General features: G+C 37.5%; 2 protein-coding genes and 1 long non-coding RNA gene across 5 annotated transcripts in view; 2 read left to right on the forward strand and 1 right to left on the reverse strand.

Annotated features, from left to right (window-relative positions):
- The window catches only part of LOC107653992 (uncharacterized), a 52438-nt gene extending 38034 nt beyond the window's left edge, over positions 1-14404 (forward strand). For all 3 annotated transcript variants that reach the window (XM_016440852.1, XM_016440851.1, XM_016440853.1), the window contains exons 34-47: positions 843-1108; positions 2008-2227; positions 2313-2490; positions 3014-3140; positions 3223-3303; positions 4504-4683; positions 6212-6474; positions 6591-6736; positions 7787-7871; positions 10525-10636; positions 10999-11127; positions 11267-11455; positions 12489-12630; positions 13513-14404. In XM_016440852.1, coding sequence (XP_016296338.1) covers positions 843-1108; positions 2008-2227; positions 2313-2490; positions 3014-3140; positions 3223-3303; positions 4504-4683; positions 6212-6474; positions 6591-6736; positions 7787-7871; positions 10525-10636; positions 10999-11127; positions 11267-11455; positions 12489-12630; positions 13513-14083 — 2689 coding nt within the window. In that variant the 3' untranslated portion in view covers positions 14084-14404. The remainder of the gene's footprint in view (positions 1-842; positions 1109-2007; positions 2228-2312; positions 2491-3013; positions 3141-3222; positions 3304-4503; positions 4684-6211; positions 6475-6590; positions 6737-7786; positions 7872-10524; positions 10637-10998; positions 11128-11266; positions 11456-12488; positions 12631-13512) is intronic.
- A 1348-nt stretch (positions 14405-15752) lies between these two features.
- bsk146 (brain specific kinase 146) overlaps positions 15753-22553 on the forward strand; it is an 11941-nt gene continuing 5140 nt past the window's right edge. Inside the window, exons 1-2 of the mRNA XM_016440854.1 lie at positions 15753-15848; positions 21945-22140. Of these exons, the coding sequence (XP_016296340.1) occupies positions 21969-22140 (172 nt within the window). The 5' untranslated portion in view covers positions 15753-15848; positions 21945-21968. The remainder of the gene's footprint in view (positions 15849-21944; positions 22141-22553) is intronic.
- Positions 16411-22553, reverse strand: part of LOC107653995 (uncharacterized) — a 13362-nt gene continuing 7219 nt past the window's right edge. Inside the window, exon 3 of the long non-coding RNA XR_001630292.1 lies at positions 16411-16434. This is a non-coding gene — a long non-coding RNA (uncharacterized LOC107653995). The remainder of the gene's footprint in view (positions 16435-22553) is intronic.

Genomic DNA, 22553 nt, shown 5'->3' on the forward strand with positions numbered 1-22553 from the left:
TATATATATAAAACCATAGAATAAATATTAACTGAATTAGAATATATAAAAAGAACCATATTTCTGCTAGTTATTTCTTCTGCCATATTTTTGCAACATATCTTATTTTCATTTAGTTTAACCTAAAGTACTAAAATAACTAACACCAAACAAATGAAAACTGATTAAAAGACATTATATAGACATAAAAAATAACTAATAAAAATTAAATAACAAAATGACTAAAAATGTAACTAAAATTGAAATAAAACAAAATATAGAAATAAAATCTTAATTAAAATATTATCAAGCTATGATGATATATCTATGATATTAAAATAACACTAACACTGGTCTGTTCCACATTTAAACTTTTCAAAATTAAAATATTAACAGTGCAAAATGTGAATGAATTTAAGTAAACAGTCATAAAAACAAGTTCTGAGTTCTGATGGAATTAGCAACCAATTTATTAAAATTAATAACTAATTCATAATTGAGAATCTTTGACGAATTTATTAAACTACTCATAAAAGTGATTCATTTCTGAATAACACTTTTTTTTTTTTTTTTGTTGCATGTAACCAGTTAAGAAAATGCAATAGAAAGATGTAAAAAAAAAAAAAAATTTTTGCATTGCAATGTAAAACACAATGTAAGTGAATTTAATAAACATAAACACAAATTATTTATTTTTTAATGATAAACATGTAATAAGCATTAGTATAAAATAGTTGGATATAATGCAACATTTACTTCAATCAAGTTTGATTTTGGCCCTTTGCATTAAAATGCATGGGACAATCTCTTATTTATTGATGTAAAGCCTGTTGTACATGAGAGCCTGTCGTGTTGTGTTACAGAGAGAAGTACTCGCAGTACCTCCGGGTTCAGGTCTGTGACAGTCAGGGCCGCTCTGTGAGGGAGGCCAGATCCTCCTTCTACCATCACCTCACGCAGCTGTCCTGGGTTCCCTCGCGCAGACCGCCGTGGGACGAGAGCCGGCCCGTTTCCTACCTACAGCCCAAATCTGTCTACATCTTCTCTGCGGAAGTGCACCAGCTCCTCGGCTCCCACGTCGATTACGCGCACGGCGCTCAGATGCCCAGCGAATTCACCAGAGCCATAGGTACGGATTACCAATCTTCAGAATTAAAATCAACTCTGTATTATGAGACTGGGCCGAGTTAAAACCTGTAACAAACACCATAATAATAATTGCTGATCAGTATGTGATCTTAATAGCTCATAGCTTCAGTATTACACGTGTTAAGACAGTATTGATTTGTAGTCAATATGGAATCAAAATAAACCCTTTTAATTTTCTTGATACATACTTAAGCATACACAAGCATACTTGAGTAATGCATAAATGCATACTTAATGCATTTATAGTCTTATATGTGCAATTAATTGATGCACAAAAAAAGGAAATTGACTAATTTTGCCCTCATTTTTTTGGGGCATACACTACTTTTCTAAAGATTGGAGTCAGAAATAATTATTAAAATATAAATAATAAAGCATGCATACATTTAAATAAAGAAATTAATACTTTAATTCATCAAGGACACATTAAACTGATCAAAAGTGACGGTAAAGACATTTACAATGTTACAAAAGATTTATATTTCAAACAAATGCTGTTATTTTGAACTTTCTATTCATCAAAGAATCCTGAAAAAATAAAATGTATCACAGTTTCCACAAAAATATGAAGCAGCACAACTGTTTTCAACATTGATAATAATCAGAAATGTTTCTTGAGCAGCAAATCAGCACATTAGAATGATTTCTGAAGATCATGTGACACTGAAGACTGGAGTAATGATGCTGAAAATACAGCTTTGATCATAGCAATAAATTAAATTTTTACTTAGATTCTCATAGAAAACAGCTATTTTAAATTGTAATATTTCACAATTTTGACAGTTTTTTTTGATCGAATAAATACAGCCTTGATGAGCTGAAGAGAATGCTGTAAGATACAATAAAAAGTCTCTCTGTTGATGTTTGATGTTAATGCAGGAATGAGACACACTGTGCATGTGGAGGACATGATTGGCTATCTGAAGCGTTGGTGCGTGAAGGTGTCTGACAATCCGTCTGAGGATCCTGAAGGAGCAGATTTCACTACTACAGTCGATCACATCCATACATTGTATCGATACCTGTCCGCTGAGTGCACTAACATCAAGCTCCGAGACCTGTTCCAGCATGCACCTGCTGTCTTCATCGAGTATGAAAGGTCAGGGTACAGATGTGGGATTTAACCCTCAGATTCCTTCAGAACTACCTTGCATGAACAGCTGTGCTCCTCTGTTCTCATGCAGGAAGGATGACTGGTGCTCTGGGCGCTTCTATCATCTTAAGGAGGTTTGCTGGTCTGATCCGACAGGCATGTTTCACAGATACAAGGAGCTGATTCGACAGGCTGACAGCGGCATACAGGAGCCCAGAGTCCTGGCACCGTTTTATAATCATTTGGAGGACATGAAGAAATTTTTCAAGGTCTGTTCCAGGTTTTGTCAATAAAATCTGGCCGAAACCAGGAATTATTTTCATTATTAAATTTGAGTATTTTTGTGAATTAATAACAGTTTAAAAAAAAAAAAAACATGTTTAATAGGGTACTATTATTGTTAATTTTTTATTCAGTTGATTTAATTGATTAGACATGCTTTTTGATTATTACAATTTAATTAAACCATTAAAACAGAATCCCAAAAAATTCAAACAAACAACACAGAATTTCAGAAAAATTTTTTTTTTTGAATATTTAAACACAAAAAAATAAAATAAATTATTAATTTGCTTTGATAAGACATGATCTTTGATTAAGATTTAATTACACCACTAAAACAGAATCCAGAAAAAAATTAAATGAACAACATGGAAGTAGAGGAAAAAAATTGAATTTCGTAAGTCCCTACTAATTTCAGCTACGTAATTTAGATGCTACCAAATCAAGTGCAATTTAATATGGCAAATACTGAAATAAATGAATCCTAAGGAATCTTTATGATCATTGCAGTCTCTGAATGTGCAGCCCAGTCCGTCTATGAAGCAGTACGTGTCTCTGCTGGAGGCTGTTTGTGAGGCGTCTCCTCTTGCGACAGGAGATGTTGTCCAAGACGTCTCTGTCGTCTTCGCCAAACTAGGTAAAAACCAAATGATATCCAGCCTAACCATCCATTAACTGCTGTTTGGATGTTCTCTGATGTGCTTCTGTCTCTCTCAAAGCTGATAAATGTAAGACCCATGTTCATGGAGATCAGGATCAGGACACTCTGCTCAACCCAGTCTACTGCAGCTCTCTGAAAGGTGAGATCTACTGAACTCTGTGCAGGGCCGGATTTACGCATAGGCATTCTAGGCACGTGTCTATGCTCGCTCGTCCAGGGGGGCCCAAACACAATGAAGAGATATGTAATATTTTTGTTATGCTGTGGGATATCTACAACAGTAAAAGAACCAAAACCCCAGAAGACATTGAGCAAATAAATATAACAAAAATAGGGTAAAAAATGACAAACTATTTCCATGTCTTCCACCTTTTTTATGTAGGCTACGGAAATCATGCTTTCTTTCTCCCAGTCTCTCTCACACACAGTGCAGACACACACTCGCGCACACACGAGGAGACGCGAACAGAAACTTCATGTCAGCGCTGCCCCACGAATTTATCAATAAAATAGTTTCGCAACTGAACAGCTACATGATATTTCTCAGTAGCGAGGTTCTTAAAGCAGTTTAACTTAAAGATTCGCTATTAGTAGACGCTGCTGCTGAACGCTGCTGAGAGATGCACAGATGCATGTATTCACACGCGCTTAATCTCTCTCTCTCTCTCTCTCTAATAACCGCATTAGACTACATTAGCCTGCATATCAATGGCTGAAGCCTCCGTTATTAGCTCTAAAATGACGTTTTGGAATTTGCAACAGAAGGTTTGGGATGAGGTGCAAAAAAAATGAGTTCAACACACACAAGATTTTAGGACGGAAACATGTCAGATGTCTTGAAACAAATCATCTGAACAATGTCTTGATGTGTGGTTGTGACTCCAGGCCGTTAAAATTATTAGAGAAATAATGCACTCCCGAAGTGGTTATGTGGCCACGACGCCGCGCCTGTATGGAACGGTGGTTGTGACTCCAGGCCGTTAAAATTATTAGAGAAATAATGCACTCCCGAAGTGGTTATGTGGCCACAATGCCGCGCCTGTATGGAACGGTCTTTCTCAGTTCTCAAACAAATTAAGAACTACATTCGATTTTTATTGACTGAACGCAAGCGCTTATTGTGATAGAAAACACTGTAAAGGTTTCCACTGATTTAGAAATATTTTTGTTTGCTTGGGTGGTAATATTAGGCCAATTATATTAATAGGGAAGGGGGGCCCAAAAATGAGTTTTGCCTATGTCACGAAAAGAGGTAAATCCGGCCCTGACTCTGTGTGTGTGTGTGTGTGTGTGTGGTGATATCTGCAAATGTCTGATTTGATCTTTATGGTCTTAACAGAAATGGTGTCTCATAAAAGAGTGTTTCCCACCAAGACTAGCGGCTGGGTCACATTAGCTCGTAAGCCCATGATCGCAGACAGCGCAAACCTGGAGAAGATCTTCAAATCGCATAGTTCGGTTTGTCTGCTCAACCTGCCGTCTGCAGCCAAGAGAGCAGCCAACAAATCCAGGCATGAAGGTAATGTGTGTGCAATGCCGTTTACCATGATTCGTGCATTGTAATAGTAATTTTCGCTAAAATTACACAGTTGACTGACTCAAGTTAATTTAACAAGCTTGAATGAAAAAAAAAATTATTATACATTATATTATTTGAATTCTGAAATAGAAAAAATAAGTAATTTTGTTGGTAAAAAGGCCTTTATATGGTGAGCATACTGATCCTGGCTTAATCCAATGTTCAGATTTCTGGAAATGTATTCCATAATACTTGCAATACAAAACAGTTGTCAAAATGTACTGTATTTAATTGAAATAATTAACTTTTTTTTTTTATTACTACCTGTAGTGTCTTGAATTAACTCACAAATACAAGCAAAATATAACATGAAAATTTAATTAAACTCTCTGAAAATTGCAAATACTGTATCCCAATTGGGACATCCACAACAGAAAATGCTATTTATTATTTTAATATTATAAAAAAAATAAAAATAATGAAAAAGTCATCAATCATTTGAAGATGGCTCATTATTGGCTTGTGCAATGAGATAAGCAACGACAACAGTCAGTAAAGTCTTTCACACTTCTGTGCTTTTTAAAATGTCTTTTAAAATGGCAAATCTAGTATCCCTATAATGACATTATGAAAAAAAAAAATAGTTGAAAAAATAAATTTATTCAGAAAAATAAATAAATTTCAAAAATAAAGTTGTTAAAACTTGTAAAAAGATATGAAATTGTCGCTTAGCTGTCATCAAACGTAGGATAAACAAGTCTTCTAATATATTGCTTTATTTTATTATTTTTATTATTTATATATATATATATATATACACACTGCCGTTCAAAAGTTTGGGATCAGTAAGACTTGTAATGTTTTTTAAAGAAGTCTCTTATGCTCATCAAGGCTGCATTTATTTGATAAAAAAATAAAAAAAATACGGAATCTTGCAAAATGTTATTATAATACATAATATCCTTTAAAATATTTATTTCTGTGATGCAAAGCTGAATTTCCATCAGCCATTACTCCAGTATAAAGTGTCACATGGTCCTTAAGAAACTGACTTCTTAACAATTTAACACATCCTTGCTGAATAAAAGTTTAAATTCTTTCAAAAAATAACAATTTTACTGACCCCAAACTTTTGAACGGTAGTGTATATTGTTAGAAAAAATATTGTAAATAAATGCAGTTCTTTTTAATGTTTTATTCATCAAAGAATCCTGTAAAAAGTAGAATACTTTCCGTACCCACTGTATATATCTTTTTTTTTTTAATTATTATTATTTGTTGCATGTTTCAATCATAAGTCGCTTTGAATAAAAGCGTTTGCTAAATGAATAGATGTAAATGTTACACCCCTAATGGAAACTTCTCTATTTCATGCATTGGCCCGCTGGGCTTTGAATGTGGGACCTGCAGATGTGTAGTTATGATGGGGAAACACTGACGTCATATGCGACATGCATGCTTATTTTTAACTCTGTTATGAACGATCTGGGCCATTTCCAGCTCAATTTCCTGGCTCTGTTGTCCTCAGGCAAGCAGGAGAAGGAGGCGTTCAGTGAGCGTGACCGTGAGTTATTCCTGGAGATCTGCGGGGTGGAGCGGCTCTCCCAGCGCGTGACCACCGAAGCGCAGACCGAGAGCTACAGGCCTTGCCCCGCGGTGCAGACCCTGGTGCGGCAGCTCGTCCCCTACATCCAGAGGTTCATCTTCCACAACACTGATTTCGATGACGTGTACAGTGAGCTGAAGGAGAGTGGGATTGCTAAATACATTCGCTCGCTGAGTTTTGGACAGGTACGCTGGAGGCATTTTCTCCAGAATGCAAACCCAACAAATTACAGGCTGTTGCATCATGTTCTTTCACAGGGGAGGAAACCAGAAAAGTTTGTGGGGTTTTTTTTTTTTTGCAGGTTGGGAAGCTGTATATTCACTATCGGCTTGAGGTGCCAGTTGAGAACCCGATCTTTGAGAGCGAGGATATTATATGTCTCCTAAAAGACAAAAAAGAGCTGTACATCCATAAAGATCACCTCTCGGCCAAACTGGACATCTGCAGGTACAGCATCTGCCAATGAGATTCAGCAAATGCACTGTAGGGATGGGTGGATCCATACTGAAGTATCATCGATACTGAAAGTATTGATATTCAAATAAAATCCTAAAGGGTGTTTTGTTTTAACCAGAGATTTAGTTTAACAAGAAATGTACTTCAAACAGTACTGAACACACAATATGAATACATAATATGGATCCATTAGATTGGGTTATTTTGCCTTTTTTTTTTTTTAACCATCTAAATATTTTTGGGTTTGTTGCATTTAAAATTTAAAATTGGTTTACAATTGTGATTGGATTAGATTAGATTACATTAGATTAGATTATTAAATATTGTTCAAACTATGTACAATTTCAGTTTATTTGCATTTAAAGTAATTTTTAAAAGTTAAATTAATTGTTAAAAAAAAATCAGTCACTGTCAGAATAAAAAAATGTTTTACCACAGTGAAGTTCAACTGTTATTTGTTGTAAAACTTACCATGACTAACAGTACAGTAACCATATTTTAACCATGTGTAAACAAAAACATAATCTAATAATTTGCAGTTAAGCCCTGTTAAATGTTAAGTCTAAAAGTTGAAAGTTTCCCTGCAGTTTTATGCCAAAATAATCGTTCTATGGTTTAACGCTTGAAAGCATAGAAAAAACAACCATAAATATTAGTATTGTAATTGTACTGTTGTATAAAATAATAATACTAATAATACTTGTTATTATTCTCATTAAATTAAATTGTTATTATGAAATACATTGCAGTATAGTAGTATTAAAGGAATAATTTTTATTAAAATTTTTATAATTATCAACAAAAAAAAATAAAATTTAAAAAAATAATAATAATTGCAATTAGATATGTTTCCCCAATGTTTTTAATGAAATGATGCACATACAGATTCATGGCTGGTAAAAAATTATTTATCGGTATCAATGTTACTTGCCTTTGAAAGTAACAGTATGGTATGGGAAATAAAATGTGGTATCGCCCATCCCTAATGTGATGCTTCTCTAGGCTCATGTTCGTAACTCATCTGTCTGTGTATTATTGCAGAGAGCTGGTGAAACTGTTCACCACAGACAAGAGCTTTGCTAAAGAGCTAGAGCGCTTCCTCCAGGGCCTTGTGACATGCGTAAATGTGAGTATAAAGTTAAAATCATTTACATTACTTTTACATTTAATCATTTAGCAGATGCTTTTATCCAAAGTGAGTTACAAATGAGGACAATAGAAGCAATCAAACCAACTAAAGAGCAGCGATATATAAGTGCTGTGACAAGTCCCGGTTAGTCTAATGCAGTACACATAGCAATATTTTTTTAATATAATAAATAAAAAGAATAAAAAGTATATAGAAAAGAAATAGAATAGCTAGAGCTAGTGTTAGAGGGTCAAAGTTAGTATTTTTTTTATAATTAATACATAGAAAACAAATAGATAAAATAGAATTAGAATAGAGAGTGCTAAAGTTAGAGGGTCTAACTCTAGATGGAAGATGGAAGAGATGTGTTTTTGCCATTTCTTGAAGATGTCTTAAGACTCAGCTGCTCGGATTGAGTTGGGCCGAGCATTCAACCAGGAGGGAACAGTTAATGTAAAAGTCTGTGAAAGGGATTTTGTGCCTCTTTGGGATAGCACTATAATGCGCCGTTCACTTGCAGAACGCAAGCTTCTATAGGGCACATAAGTCTGAAGTAGTGAATTCAGTTAAAGGGGAGCAGAGCCAGTGGTGGGTTTTATAGGCAAACATCAATTCCTTGAAATTTATGCGAGCAGCTATTGGTAGCCAGTGCAAATTGATGAACAGAGGTGTGACGTGCGTTCTTTTCGGCTCATTAAAGACTAATCTGCCGCATTCTGGATTAGTTGTAGAGGTTTGGCTGAAAGTCCTGCCAAGAGAGCGTTACAATTAGTCCAGTCTAGACAGAACAAGAAGTTGACCAAGGAGTTTTGTAGCATGTTCCGAAAGAAAGTGCCTGATCTTCCTAATGTTGTATAAGGAAAATCTGCAGGACCAGGCAGTTCTAACAATGTGGCTCCTCTGCACAGTCTGACTTTGCTGCAGCCTGGAATTAAACTGCTGGTTTCGTCTGGCCAGAGGAGAACTGGCCCCCGACTGAGCCTGGTTTCTCCCAAGGTTTTTTTCTCCATTTCTTTCACCGATTTTCCTTGCCACTGTTGCCTCTGGCTTGCTTAGTTGGGGACACTTAATTGCCAGCGATATCGTCAACTTGATTGCACAGATACTATTTGAACTGAACTGAGCTGGATGATGACATCACTGAATCAATAATGAACTGACTTTAACTAAAAATGGTTAAAATTGTGTTTACTGTTGTCCTTTTGCATTGTTACACACTATTTTTCCATTTAATACTGTAACGCTGCTTTGACACAATCTGTATTGTTAAAAGCGCTATATAAATAAAGGTTAATTGACTACGACTCTGTGAAATTCAGCTGATCATCAATGATTACTCCAAGGTTCCTGGCTGTCCTTGAAGGAGTTATGGTTGATGCACCTAGCTGGATGGAAGAAAATGTGATGAAGTGTTGTGTTGGCTGAAACCACAAGCAGTTCTGTCTTGGCATGGTTGAGTTGAAGGTGATGGTTCTTCATCCAGTAAGAAATGTTTGTTAGACATGCTGAGATGCGAGCAGCTATTGTCGGATTGTCAGGATGGTATGAGAGGTAGAGTTGAGTGTCATCAGCATAGCAGTGATATGAAAAGGCATGTTCTGAATGACAGAGCCTAGTGATGCCATGTAGACAGAGAAGAGAAATGTTCCAAGAACTGAGCCCTGAGGCACCCCAGTAACTAGATGTTGCGACTTGGACTCCTCACCCCTCCAAGTTACCTTGAAGGAACCATTGGAGTGTGGTTTAGAGTCGGAATGTGATTAAAATGAGTCTGCAGGCCGTCTGAGGAACAACAGCAGCATATTCATTCACACACACACACACACACACACATACACACAAGTAATGCTAGCTGTTTGTCCAAGGTGACTCTGTCCTTGTTTACAAAAAACAGATTTAGGGATTGAGAGCTCAGACAAAATGAATGGCCTTCAAAACACTAAATGCTGCCTCTTAAGTGAATTGCTAGACTGTGTATTGTTGTTGCTGGTGTGTTGGATTAGGCTATATAGAGGGTTTTCTCTCACCTGGTGTGATATAGACACTCTTGGAGTCGTTGTGATGGGCGTCAGGCCAGTTTTCACAAAGGTGCACGAGTGACTCATCTGATCGTGACTCCAGAGATCATAGAAAAGAGCTGTGCCAGGTGTATTCAAAGTTTAACACATTTGTTTAATTATAAAAAATAGGGTCTTGAAATTAATTTAATTGTGCCCCCGAGCCATGCATAAATTAGAAAAGAAATTAAGAACACTAAATGAATTTATTGCTTATTAATATAAAAAATGTTTGCCAAATCAAAGTCGTGGTGCAGAAAAAAAAACAAAAAAAAAAACAAAATAGGAAATATGTATCATAGAGAGGCCAAAATATTAGATCAAATGAACTTTTTATGACAAGTCAAAGGTAAGGTGTAGCATGACTACCCAAAAACATAATAATGTTGATGACATTAATTTAGGGTATTTGAAATAAAATGATCTTAAAATTATATTATTAATATAATATATATTTTTTGTATTAGAATTAGTGTAGTTTAGTAATTTATTGTGACTGACATTAAGTAGTTGGCATTACAATAATTGTAATTACAACACAATGAAATGCTTCCATCACATGATGTTATGTGACTTGTCTTGCTGTAACTCAGAACCGAGCTGATTTAAAGAGGTTTCTGGACAGAGAAAACACTCGAGAACTCCCTGCAAATGAGGAACCATGGGAGGTGCCGGCGCCAGTGGAAGTAAAAGCAGAAACCATCGGTAAGCATCTCTCTTCACGTGCCTGAACTGAGGCGACGGTAAGGGACAGACAGTGAGTCCAGCTGCTCTCGCTCACAGAGCTTTGAACGCATCGTCTGCACAGCTGCATTTGATCCCTTTGATTTCTCCTCCAGTTTAATCTGCGCCGCTTGCCCTCATTTCATCGCGCTCACGCACACAAGCATAGTGCACATATGCTAATGGGGGTTTGTTCGCAGCTGTTGCCAGGGCGAAGGGAAGAGCTGTCTCTGCTCAGCTGCACATCAGCCACACACTTTAATAACCACTGTACAGCGAGACCTATTTGGGTCAGTTTTTGTGATGTGGCGGTTCAGCTGTAATTGTGCTGCTTGTGTTTGCAGTGCTGTCTCTGGTCCGGCCGTCAGGAGACGTGCAGGAGGAGGAAATGCAGACACAACACAATAAAGAGGACCGGCTGGTTTGCTGGCCACCGAAAGCCTCTCTCAGTAAAACAGGTGGCAGCAGTTCAGGTACAGACTGTGGATGGAGACTAATGAATATATATTCAGAGCGCTGGCTGTTGCAATCGCACTATGTAAACTCAGCTATATCGTATATATCTTGTGGTTTTGATCAGGCTCATAATGCATGTGTGTTTTGTGGAGTCAGGCAGTCAGGCTGTTGAAGAGGTGATGAAGATGTGGCCTCCTCCTGCTGCTCCTGCTGCTCTGGGTCTCGAGAGGAGCTCGTCCAACATCAGTGTCCATCAGCGAACCGCAGAGCCTCCACTGCACACAGAACCAAGAGCTCAACATGAACAGGGTCCCAGACCAAGCAGCGTCCCGCCACGAGCCACAGGTCAGGAATGGCCACTAAAAAAAATATATATATATATATATATATATATATATGTGTGTGTGTTGAAATGTATGTATTGGTTTTAAAGTGGCTTTAAAATGTTTTTTGTTTTGTTTTTCTCCTCAAAAATGTTTGCCAATTAGATTTAATACATTTGCAACTAAAACGCATAAAAAATCTTCAGTATTTTTAACTAGATATTTAATTACTTTTATATGCATCTATATCAATGTATATAGTAATAATTATAAATCTTTACTTTTTAATTATATAAAACATGCCATATTCTAAGTGATCAATCAAATGAGTTTTGAAATGACTGATTGAAATTGACAGCTCTGAAAAGCGATATTAAAATTAAAATACTCATTGCATATATGTATATACGTATAAAAATAGTGAATATTCAGTATTGCTCAGCTCTATTGGCCTGGCATTTTGCTCTCTTGATTCTTGAAGGTAGAGATTTTTTTTTTAATATCCAAAAAATATCCCCATCATGGTTTAATTTAATTAATAGTTTCCCAAATGAGGGTTCATGTGGGAATTGCTAGTAAAAAGCTAATAAAAGTGCGTGGGCTGCACATTTAATGGAAATAAAACTGATCAGTGCAGTGAGCTACTTCACAGGAACTCCATCTCTGCATGCAGTGAATTTGAAGGAATGCAGCACCACCAGGATCACTTTTTCATGTTAACTTAATTTTCAGCATTTTGTGGACAAACGCTTGCAGCAAGAAGCGCTTAGAAACTTTTCCACTAAACAGGTCTCCCTGCAGTTTACTGCCAAAATAAAAGCTTGATGGTTTAATGTTTGAAAGTGAAGAATTAAGACATAAATATTAGTATTGTAACTTAATAATAAAACATTTACTAAAATTAAATACTTTACTGTTTACTTGCATGTTGTGACTGTTAACTGACATCAGAGAATCGTGAACGTGAATGAAGTATTAATCTCACAGGGACATGAAGAAAATAGTTAATGTAAAAGGGGTTTGACTGATCTCTGTTTTTAAACATGTTTGCTCAGAGCGGAGGGAAGATGTCCAGTCTGTGGTCAGTCCTCGGCAGCCTGTGAAACCAAACGCCGCTACAGATGAAGAAGAAGAAACTACAGTGGACAAAACAAACCCACCACCTCCAACAGCAGATGATGAACACTCAACACCGCAGTATGTGTGATTACTATTGGGTTTGTTTATTGCATTTCAAATAGAGCTGTTGTTTTGACTCCTCAGTGTGGCGTGATTAATTATGGAAAAAAAACGTGTTTAGACATTTAATGCAACACCTGTCCATCATCTTACATTGATGCAGTTGCTGACGAACACGATGCAGGACAATGGACTGTGTGATGAAGCCTATTAGAATGCAGTTATATGAGTCTAAATTTCAAGATACGAGTGCAAAAAATGACCCTGTTATATTTATATCATATGATATAGTTTAACAATATCACATCAGCGAGAGTGCAGTGTTTCCTCAATATCTGCACCAGTGCAAATATGATGTTGATTTATACAACAGTTCTATAAATATTGGGTTACATTTTCAGCTCAATATTGTCTGTTTCAATTTTGTCAACAAAAATAGTTCTAATCATTCGTTACTGAATGAGTCCTTGGTTTGAACAAACATAGCGAGCGAATGATTCAGTGACTCATTCAGAGAGACATCACTTTGTTTCTGAATGAATTGGTTGAGTGAATGATTCAATGACTCACCCATTAAGACAGTGTCAATTAAATTTCAATTTTTCAAATTAAAAAAAAAAAAAAAAAATCATAGTTTAATATTTAATTTCAAACAAAAAAACATTGTCATTATTTATGCAATGCTGAATTAAAATTTTTCTTTCTAAAGCTACGTTCAACGCTTATCTCATTTAACACAATAATGACTTTAAATGACCGATTGGGGGGAATTTTCAATTTCCTTAGCCAAAATTGATGTGCAATTAATTAATCAACATCATGCAATAATTAGGTTAAAAATATAAATTGCTTGACCGACCAAATTTCAATAGATTTTGAAATGATTTCACTTCTTTCCAGAAGCCAAAATCCAGCCCAGGCCCCAGAGGTGGTGTTGAGCCAGTTCCAGGGAGCTGAAGGCCTGCAGCGTCCGCCCATGACTCTGGACAGCGCCGTCTGGAGCAAAGCCGTGGTTCTGGAGGACGTGCTGGAGGATCTGCTGCTGGATTGCACCATGCCTCAAACCCTGGTGCTGCCTAAAGACAAAGAAGACACGGCCAGCATCGGACAGTGGGGAGAGCAGCTGGTTCACTCCTTCCTCACGCACTGGAGAGAGAACGGCGGCCCCAGTCAAATCACCTGGTTCAACGAGAAAGGAGAGAGCGGCCGTGCATGCGACTTCAAGCTGACCTTCGCAAATAACGGGAGCACGCAAGAAGTCTTCGTGGAGGTGAAGACGACGGTCAGGCGAGATCGACACTTCATCCACATGTCTGCGAACGAGCTGGATTTGGCACTGAAGGAGAAGGAGCGATATCACATATATCGAGTGTACGGCGCTGGAGATGTGCAGCACGTTCGTCTCTGTCGCATCAAGAATCTCGCGCAGCATCTGCACTCCAAGTCTCTGGAATTGTTTTTATTCGTGTAGCCATCTTTAGTCTTATTGAAAATCTTGAGTTGTTTTAGAATAACATTTCTGACCTATGCTAGATGTACAATTCTGCCTGTTTGCACTCGATTCTGTTCATCAATTATTTTATTTTTGTAACTACTGACACTGTTTGTACTGATATGTGCGATTGCACAATTTTAGTGGCCAGTTAAATGTTTTAAAGAATCAACATTTTCTCTATTCGCATGTTTGGTCATGTATTCAAAGCACAGGTTTTGCGTCGATTCTTTCATAAGCTCTACTGTAAAAGTATAACTTCACTCTTTGGATTGCCATAATCAGTTCAGTAAATAAAAGAAATGTTCTGAAAATGAAGAGATTTGGAATGGTTTCACTTTTAGATCTTTATGGACCCAACTAACAGAGAATGTTCCTCCAAACATTCTTCCAGTAATTTTAGTAGAACGTTCATTTAAAATGTTAGCACAAAAACATTTATACGTCATTCATGGAACATTTTTCTGAAACATTTTAGTTTGTCTAACTTATTTAAACATGAATGTTAATTTCAGATGTTTCAGAGAACATTCAAAAGTAACTATCAAGTTTGCAAAATACTAAAATGCAACATTCCCTTATATATAACGTTCATACAACCAAGAAAAAAAAAATGCTGGAAATTTTGAACCCTCTACTTGTTCCAAACGTACGAGTTTCTTAAGATATTCTAAAGAATGTTGGTAACCAAACAGCTGACGGTTGCCATTGACTTGAAAAAATGTCATTGAAGTCAATGGCTGCCGTCAGCTGTTTGATTTCCAACAGTCTTCAAAATGACTTGTTTTGTGCTCAACAGGAGGAAGAAACGTTTACAGGTTTCTTGGGTGAGCTGTCCCTTTAATGAAAGATCATGCTGCTGGATCTGATTGTTTTCACATGATGTCATAAGAGGTTGTGATTAAGGAACTGATGTAATGTCTGAAATAGTGATTTTCTCTTTGAAGGAATGTTCCAGGTTCAAAACAAGTCCAGCTCTGTGACCGGCATCTGTGGTGTACTATTGATTACTGTAAAACGTCCCAGCAAACAAAACATTCCCCTAACATTAACATATGGTTCCTAATTGGTTCTTTCTTTCTTTTCTTTTCTTTATTTATTTTTCAATAAAATATCATTATAGAACCAAAAACTATCTTTGCTAGAACGGTGCTGGAATATTTTTTTGCGACAACCTAAAGAGAACCTATACAGAACGTTCTCTAATGGTTATTTTTAGGTTTTACTTTATAACCAAAAACCAAGAAACTGATTGGCCTTTAGTTTGTATTTAAAAAAAAAAAAAAAATCTAATTAAATGTATATATTTTTTCACTGGCACTGAACATTAAAATACATGTAGTTCTAAACGTACAGCCTTAAAGATAGAGCTAAAAAAAAACTAAGGCTAATAAAGCTAAGCTTTTAAAAATAAAAAGACATACTAATAAAATGCGTTTAAAATATAAAGCCTCAGACCTGACGTGAGGGAGCGACTCGTGCTGCTATTGGCTGACGCTCGCAGTGGGTGGAGTGTAATCAGGTGACGCGAGGGAGTGACCTGCGCTGTTAGTGGCTGATGCGCGCAGTGGGCGGGGTTTCATCAGCCCGTCTCTGTCTCAGTAGTGCGTCGCAGGCGGTGGGATCCGCGCCGGGTGAGTTAATTCTCAGCAGCACCGAGACACAGATGCGGGGAAGAGAGAGACTCTCACTGCGGTATTTCTGCCTCGAAACAGAAGAACTGCGGCTCTGGACGGATTTCATGGTGAGTGCATTCCGCTTGATTGTCAACATTATTATAATATTGCAGCAACTGATATATTTTGACGTGGAATTGATGCATAATGCTCGATAAAAATGATCTGTCCTGCTCAAGACTGAAGGATTTATGTTATAATAACCTGAGGCTACCGCTACCAGACGACCTTAATCAGCTCTGCAGAATAATGCCCTTATGCTGCTTTTAAAAGAATTATTTATTAATACAAATTGAAGCATGAACACGAGCAATAATAATAAAATTGATAATAATAAAATGATTATTGTTGTTGTTTTTCTTATTATTATTCACTTAATACAGCGAATTGGATTAATAATAATAATTATTATTATATAATGATTAATAAATTGTTATTCGGCTAAAAAATAATACAAATCTTATCATATATATATATATATATATATATAATAATGTGTGTGTGTGTGTTTATTTTATATGCATTGGACCTATGGATACATTTCCTTTTGCCCTGTTCACCATGTAAACGTATTCCCCTTTTAAGTGTGTGTGTGGCTGCAGACTGCAGGCAGCACTGTCTGTGTGTGTGTGTGTGTGTGCTGCTGCTGTTGTTCTCAGTGCGGATAGTATGAGTCTGCAGGTATCCGCAGGTCACCCAGAACTCAACAGCGTTAAATGGATGCTGTCAGAGTCCTGATGAAAAATGAGCAGACCGGTCTGGGGAATAAGAGTGGTTAGATGCTGATCTCCTCTAGTGGACGCTGGACAGAAGTGCAATTTACATTCCCTGGCCCTGAGCTCTCTGCTGCTGAATGCAAACACAAACTCATGCAATGCTTCAGTTCTGCACATTCGTTTTCTGTTTGAGAGACAGACTGATCTCTGTTTGCACATGCCTGCCGGAAAACAACAACCACACATCCGTCCTGCGCATTCTGGGAAATGAACGTTAATGTGCGATAAGGGATTTGCTGGCTTGATTGTCTTTCACACCCCTGTGGTTTGAACACAAGGTGTGAGAGTCACAGTTTTTAATTATTAAAGCCGCTCCACATGACCTCCTGTTCACTGCTTGCTTCACTAGATATTTACAGTATTGTCCAACATGTTCATTCTTCAATCAGTTTTAATAATAAACATGCAATCATTAACAAACTAGCACCATGTTTTTGGATATAGTGGTGATACTGTACATTTTTTGACGTGTGTGTTGTTAAAAACAACATTTTTCCAGTTGTATTCTGAAGTGCCATGGCATGTTAATGAATATAGTTGCATGGTATGCTTAAAAAGTACCACAGTATACAGACATTATACCATGGTACTGCCACAGTAAATGACTTCTGGTATTTCCCCTGCGAGGCTTTTTAATTTAAATGTCTTATGCAATGTGTTGGGAAATTGAAAAGCTTAATTGTGAGAGAGCTAGTGAACATTTGAGAAAGACTGAACCATAGAAATGGACTAAATGTACAGTATTTAAAATCTAAATATTGAGAAAATCATCTTTAAAGTTGTCCAAATGAAGTTCTTAGCCATGCATATTACTAATCAAAAATTAAGTTTTGATATATTTTCGGTAAGAAATTTACAAAATATCTTCATGGAACATGATCTTTACTTAATATCCTAATGATTTTTGGCATGAAAGAAAAATCTACAATTTTGACTCGTACAATGTATTGTTGGCTATTGCTACAAATATACCCCAGCGACTTAAGACTGCTTTTGTGCTCCAGGGTCACATATTAGTTGCAAAGGTCAAATGTCATGTGACTCTTCTCTATCAGCAAAAGCTTATGCTTGGCTTTCTGCCAGTCTTCCATCAAAATCCTTCACCATCGTGTGTGTGTGTGTTTTGTTGGGAAAATGCACTGCTACTTTCCCAAACCCCTCTGACTCCTGCAGAGCGGCAGTGACATGAATATTCTAGTGTGGAAGCACTGAGAGAGAACAGAGAGATTAAAGGCCCATGTTTCACCTCCCTTGACTTTCCCTTCCTTTTCTTCCCTCTTGTCTGCGTTTTCCTGGCTGCGGCTGTGATAACCGTGGAGCGAGCGGAATGACAAAATAGCTGGCGCACGGGAATAAATGAGCCATTACCGTTTCACGCTTTTAAATGACTGTCTAATGACGAGAAGCAGAGGAAGTCTGTGCCTGCTTTGTGTGCAAAGAACGTCCTGTACCAGAATGTGTACATCAGCATGTCAAAGTTTGACATTATAGCAGAGATCTTCTATATTTGCATCTCTCTGCCTTGAGCCACACATAGACTCGCTCGCAGATTTGACCCGGTGAGTCATATTGCACCAGCCATGTTCTGTGCTCTTTATGAAGTCCTGGTGCGAATGTGTCAGATTTGCAGACTGCGTTTGAAGTCTGTTTAATAAAGCCTGCTGCAGGTCATTAGTGAGGGATTTGAACAAGTCTCAAGTAGGGGTTGAACGACTTCTGATTTTTTTAAAGTCGACTTTTATGTGATGAAAGTCGAGTCGAAGTTGACTAGTCGCTGATGACGTCATTAATGAACAAATAAGTCTGGAGCTGTGATAAACAGCTTGTTGCAAAGGTCAAATGTCATGTGACTCTTCTCTATCAGCAAAAGCTTATGCTTGGCTTTCTGCCAGTCTTCCATCAAAATCCTTCACCATCGTGTGTGTGTGTGTTTTGTTGGGAAAATGCACTGCTACTTTCCCAAACCCCTCTGACTCCTGCAGAGCGGCAGTGACATGAATATTCTAGTGTGGAAGCACTGAGAGAGAACAGAGAGATTAAAGGCCCATGTTTCACCTCCCTTGACTTTCCCTTCCTTTTCTTCCCTCTTGTCTGCGTTTTCCTGGCTGCGGCTGTGATAACCGTGGAGCGAGCGGAATGACAAAATAGCTGGCGCACGGGAATAAATGAGCCATTACCGTTTCACGCTTTTAAATGACTGTCTAATGACGAGAAGCAGAGGAAGTCTGTGCCTGCTTTGTGTGCAAAGAACGTCCTGTACCAGAATGTGTACATCAGCATGTCAAAGTTTGACATTATAGCAGAGATCTTCTATATTTGCATCTCTCTGCCTTGAGCCACACATAGACTCGCTCGCAGATTTGACCCGGTGAGTCATATTGCACCAGCCATGTTCTGTGCTCTTTATGAAGTCCTGGTGCGAATGTGTCAGATTTGCAGACTGCGTTTGAAGTCTGTTTAATAAAGCCTGCTGCAGGTCATTAGTGAGGGATTTGAACAAGTCTCAAGTAGGGGTTGAACGACTTCTGATTTTTTTAAAGTCGACTTTTATGTGATGAAAGTCGAGTCGAAATCAACTAGTCGCTGATGACGTCATTAATGAACAAATAAGTCTGGAGCTGTGACAAACACCTTGTGCACAGCTATGGCATATGACACAGCACTGCCCACATGGCTGTTGCTCCTATAACAGCTTTTTTATCAGTTCTTTTGTCTTTATATTCGCTATAAGTCGTTATATTTCTCACAGATTTCTGCTCATTTTAAATCAGATACAGATAAAGCAGCACAGTAAAGTTATTAAGAAATATATGCTTGAACTTTTCAGTTTCTAAGCTATTTTATTGAGAAATCACAGAACAGTGTTGACAATACATTTCTGCGCTGAATGAACTGTACGCGCTACTGTCTGTAGCCTGTGTGTGTGTGTTACAGTGCAGCAGCGCATTAGATTAGAACGGCGATTAACTTACCTGTACAATAAGCTGTTTAAAACATGCATTCTCACGTTCAATTTCGAGCATCCAGTAATATAATCTCACATGTCTTGTGGAGCGCTTGCAGAGTATGCATTTATTTGTCATTTTAACTGTATGGAAACGGAGCGTAAATGTGGAAGTCCTTCAAAGATTTCTTATCCTGTTGCGCCCTCTATAGGACCAGCGACTAGTCGACGTCAAGCTTAAAGCGTCATGGCAGAGCATTGAAGTCGACTAGTCGGTGCAACCCCTAGTCTCAAGTATTTAGCATGCAACTTGTCATGCACCGTTAATGTGAAAGACAGCTGAAGTCATGCCGTTTGTTAAAGAGAGGTGAGTTATCTAATCATCCACTCTGAGCACCTTAGCAACCCACATTTCTGTGCCCTGGCAACCACCCAGATCACCAGAGCCTTGCATTATTCAGAAATATGTATTGATGTTTTCTGTGCATGCAGAAGGAAGGTGTCATGACATGTAATGTGTAATGCAGGTGTACGATCGATAACATAAGCTGTGAATAAGAAAGTCTGTTCCATTGTCGAAGTTGTTTCAAAATGAAGAATCTGTCTGTTTATTACTGTGAAACTGCTTTGAAACATCCTGCATTGTATAAAGTGCTATAGAAATAAATGTGAGTTGACGTGACTCACACCAAAACCATCACGGCTGTTTAACCTGCAGTGCTAAGCGCTTCTGCTCCACTGGCAGTAACTAATGGTTTATGCTGCTGAGGGACAGATGGGCTGTGATTCAGGCATTATGTATGTATTACTGTTTTCCAATGTAATAATAAGATTAGAATGAGTGGACTTGGCTGATGTATAAGCCAGACTGAGTAATTGGGGGTAATTTAACTATTTTGACAACACTGAACAACGGTTGTGGCTGATTAGGTTAGTTCTGTTCCTTGAATCTGATTGGCTGAGTCGTTCCAAGAGTGCTGATATCCCTGTCAAATAGCAGCGGGATGTTCGTATCACTCCACTTGTTTGTGTTTGTTCCAGACAGTCTCTGTTCGTGGTGGGGACTTTTCATTGACTCTTTCTGCAGGTTACATCATTACTCTAGTAGGTGACTTGAACTAATTCGTTCAAAAGGCTGATTCGTTTGGGAATGAAACGGGTGACTGAGTTACTGAATCATTCATTCAACCGTTTTATTCTAAAACGCTGAGTCATGTGGGAATGAAACGAGTGACTGAATCACTGAATCATTCATTCATTCTGTTTCTGCCCAAAACACTGATTCATTTGAGAATGAAACAAGTGACGGAGTTGTTGAATCATTCATTTAAACGATTTGTTGAAAAACACTTATTCATTCAGAAACAAAACAGGTGACTGAGTCACTGTATCATTCATTTAGCTGTTTCTCTCCAAAACTCTGATTCATTTGGGAATTAAGCAAGTGACTGAATCACTGAATCATTAATTCAACTGATTTGTTTAGAAACACAGATTTATTCAAATTATAAAAACATGTGAGTCACTGAATCATTTGTTCATCTGATTCATCCAAAATCACAGATTTATTTAGAAATAAAAGAAGTGACAGTCAGTTGTTTCATTCCCGAATAAATCAGTGTTTCTGAAGAAATCAGCTGAATGAATGTTTCAATGACTGAGTCATTGAATCACTCACTCAACCAACTCATCAAAACCCTGATTCATTCAGGAACGAAACGGCTGAGTGAGTCATTGAATTATTCATTCAACCTTTTTATTCAAAACACTGATTCATTCAGAAAACACTGCATCTGTGTGTTGCTCTGCTGTTGTTCTGTAATGGAGAAACAGACAAAGTAATTGGCAATGTTGTGTTTAAAAGTCACTGAACTTATTGAACGGTACGCAATTAATATTGCACTCGCATAAATGTGTAATATATCTAGCAATTTTTCTCGGTCTTCTCTTTATGCTGATGGTTAGATATTCTTGCGTTGAAGCTCAAGATGCATTTTGGACCATCTTAAATCACATGATCAGTAGGTTGATGCAGAAAAAGTGTGACGTAACAAATACTAAATCTTCTAAAATTAATTTGAACTAATTTGACCATCTTATTCAATCGGTTACGCAACAGCAGGTCAGATCTGACTTGTAAACAGTCGAGCTCTGCTTTAAAATGTAACAAAATGATAAATATTCAAGACGGAGCCTGTAAAGTCCAGACGATTATAATATTACATAAGCCACTGCACCCAAACACTGCGAGAGCGAGGCTGCTGAGGCATGAAGCGCTGGAGAGATCAGCAGGTTAGATGAGGGGAACTGAAATCCCTCTCCTCAGAGGACGTGTCCCTTATCTGCAGGATAATTACATTCCCTGCGGCAGACCACTGCTCAGTCCTCAGCAGAGGAAGGCGGCTCCTCAACTGAAATGCGTTTCCTTGTTCTTTGTGTTGCAGTAAGGCAGAGCGACCGTCAGCAGAATGAGCTCCTCTCCCGTCGTCTCACGCGTGTCCGTCGACATCCTGGAGGAACTGCAGCTCTTCGCAGCTCAAAACCTGGAGAAGGTGGAGGTCAACAAATACTATGAAGTCATACGGGAGCTGGGGAAGGGCACCTACGGGAAGGTGGACCTTGTCATCCATAAGATCAGAGGTACAGCACAGTTACAAACCAGCGGTAGTTTAGTTAACTTAAACTAAAACCATACAAAAATTTTCACTACATTAAAATAAACATAACTTAAGTGAAATACTTGATCTTATTTTATTTCATTCAGTTGTCAAGGTGGCATTTCTCATTTCATTTGGTATAAATCTAAGCATTAAAACTAAAACTAAAAAACTACCTCAATAAAAACGATACCTTAAAAAAAAAAAAAAAAAAATATGATGTCACAATATTTTTAATTTAACTGAGAAGGAATAAAATTATATACATGAAAGAAGATGTAAATAACACATTTGCAGTACGTAAAAACTAATATTAATTTTACATATGTGAAATTATTTGAGCACATTATTTAGAAATTTTAATTTCATGAAATTTCTAAAATTTTTAATTAAATT

Source organism: Sinocyclocheilus anshuiensis, unplaced genomic scaffold (assembly GCF_001515605.1).
Source record: "Sinocyclocheilus anshuiensis isolate Anshui unplaced genomic scaffold, SAMN03320099.WGS_v1.1 scaffold454, whole genome shotgun sequence".
NCBI lineage: Eukaryota > Metazoa > Chordata > Actinopteri > Cypriniformes > Cyprinidae > Sinocyclocheilus > Sinocyclocheilus anshuiensis.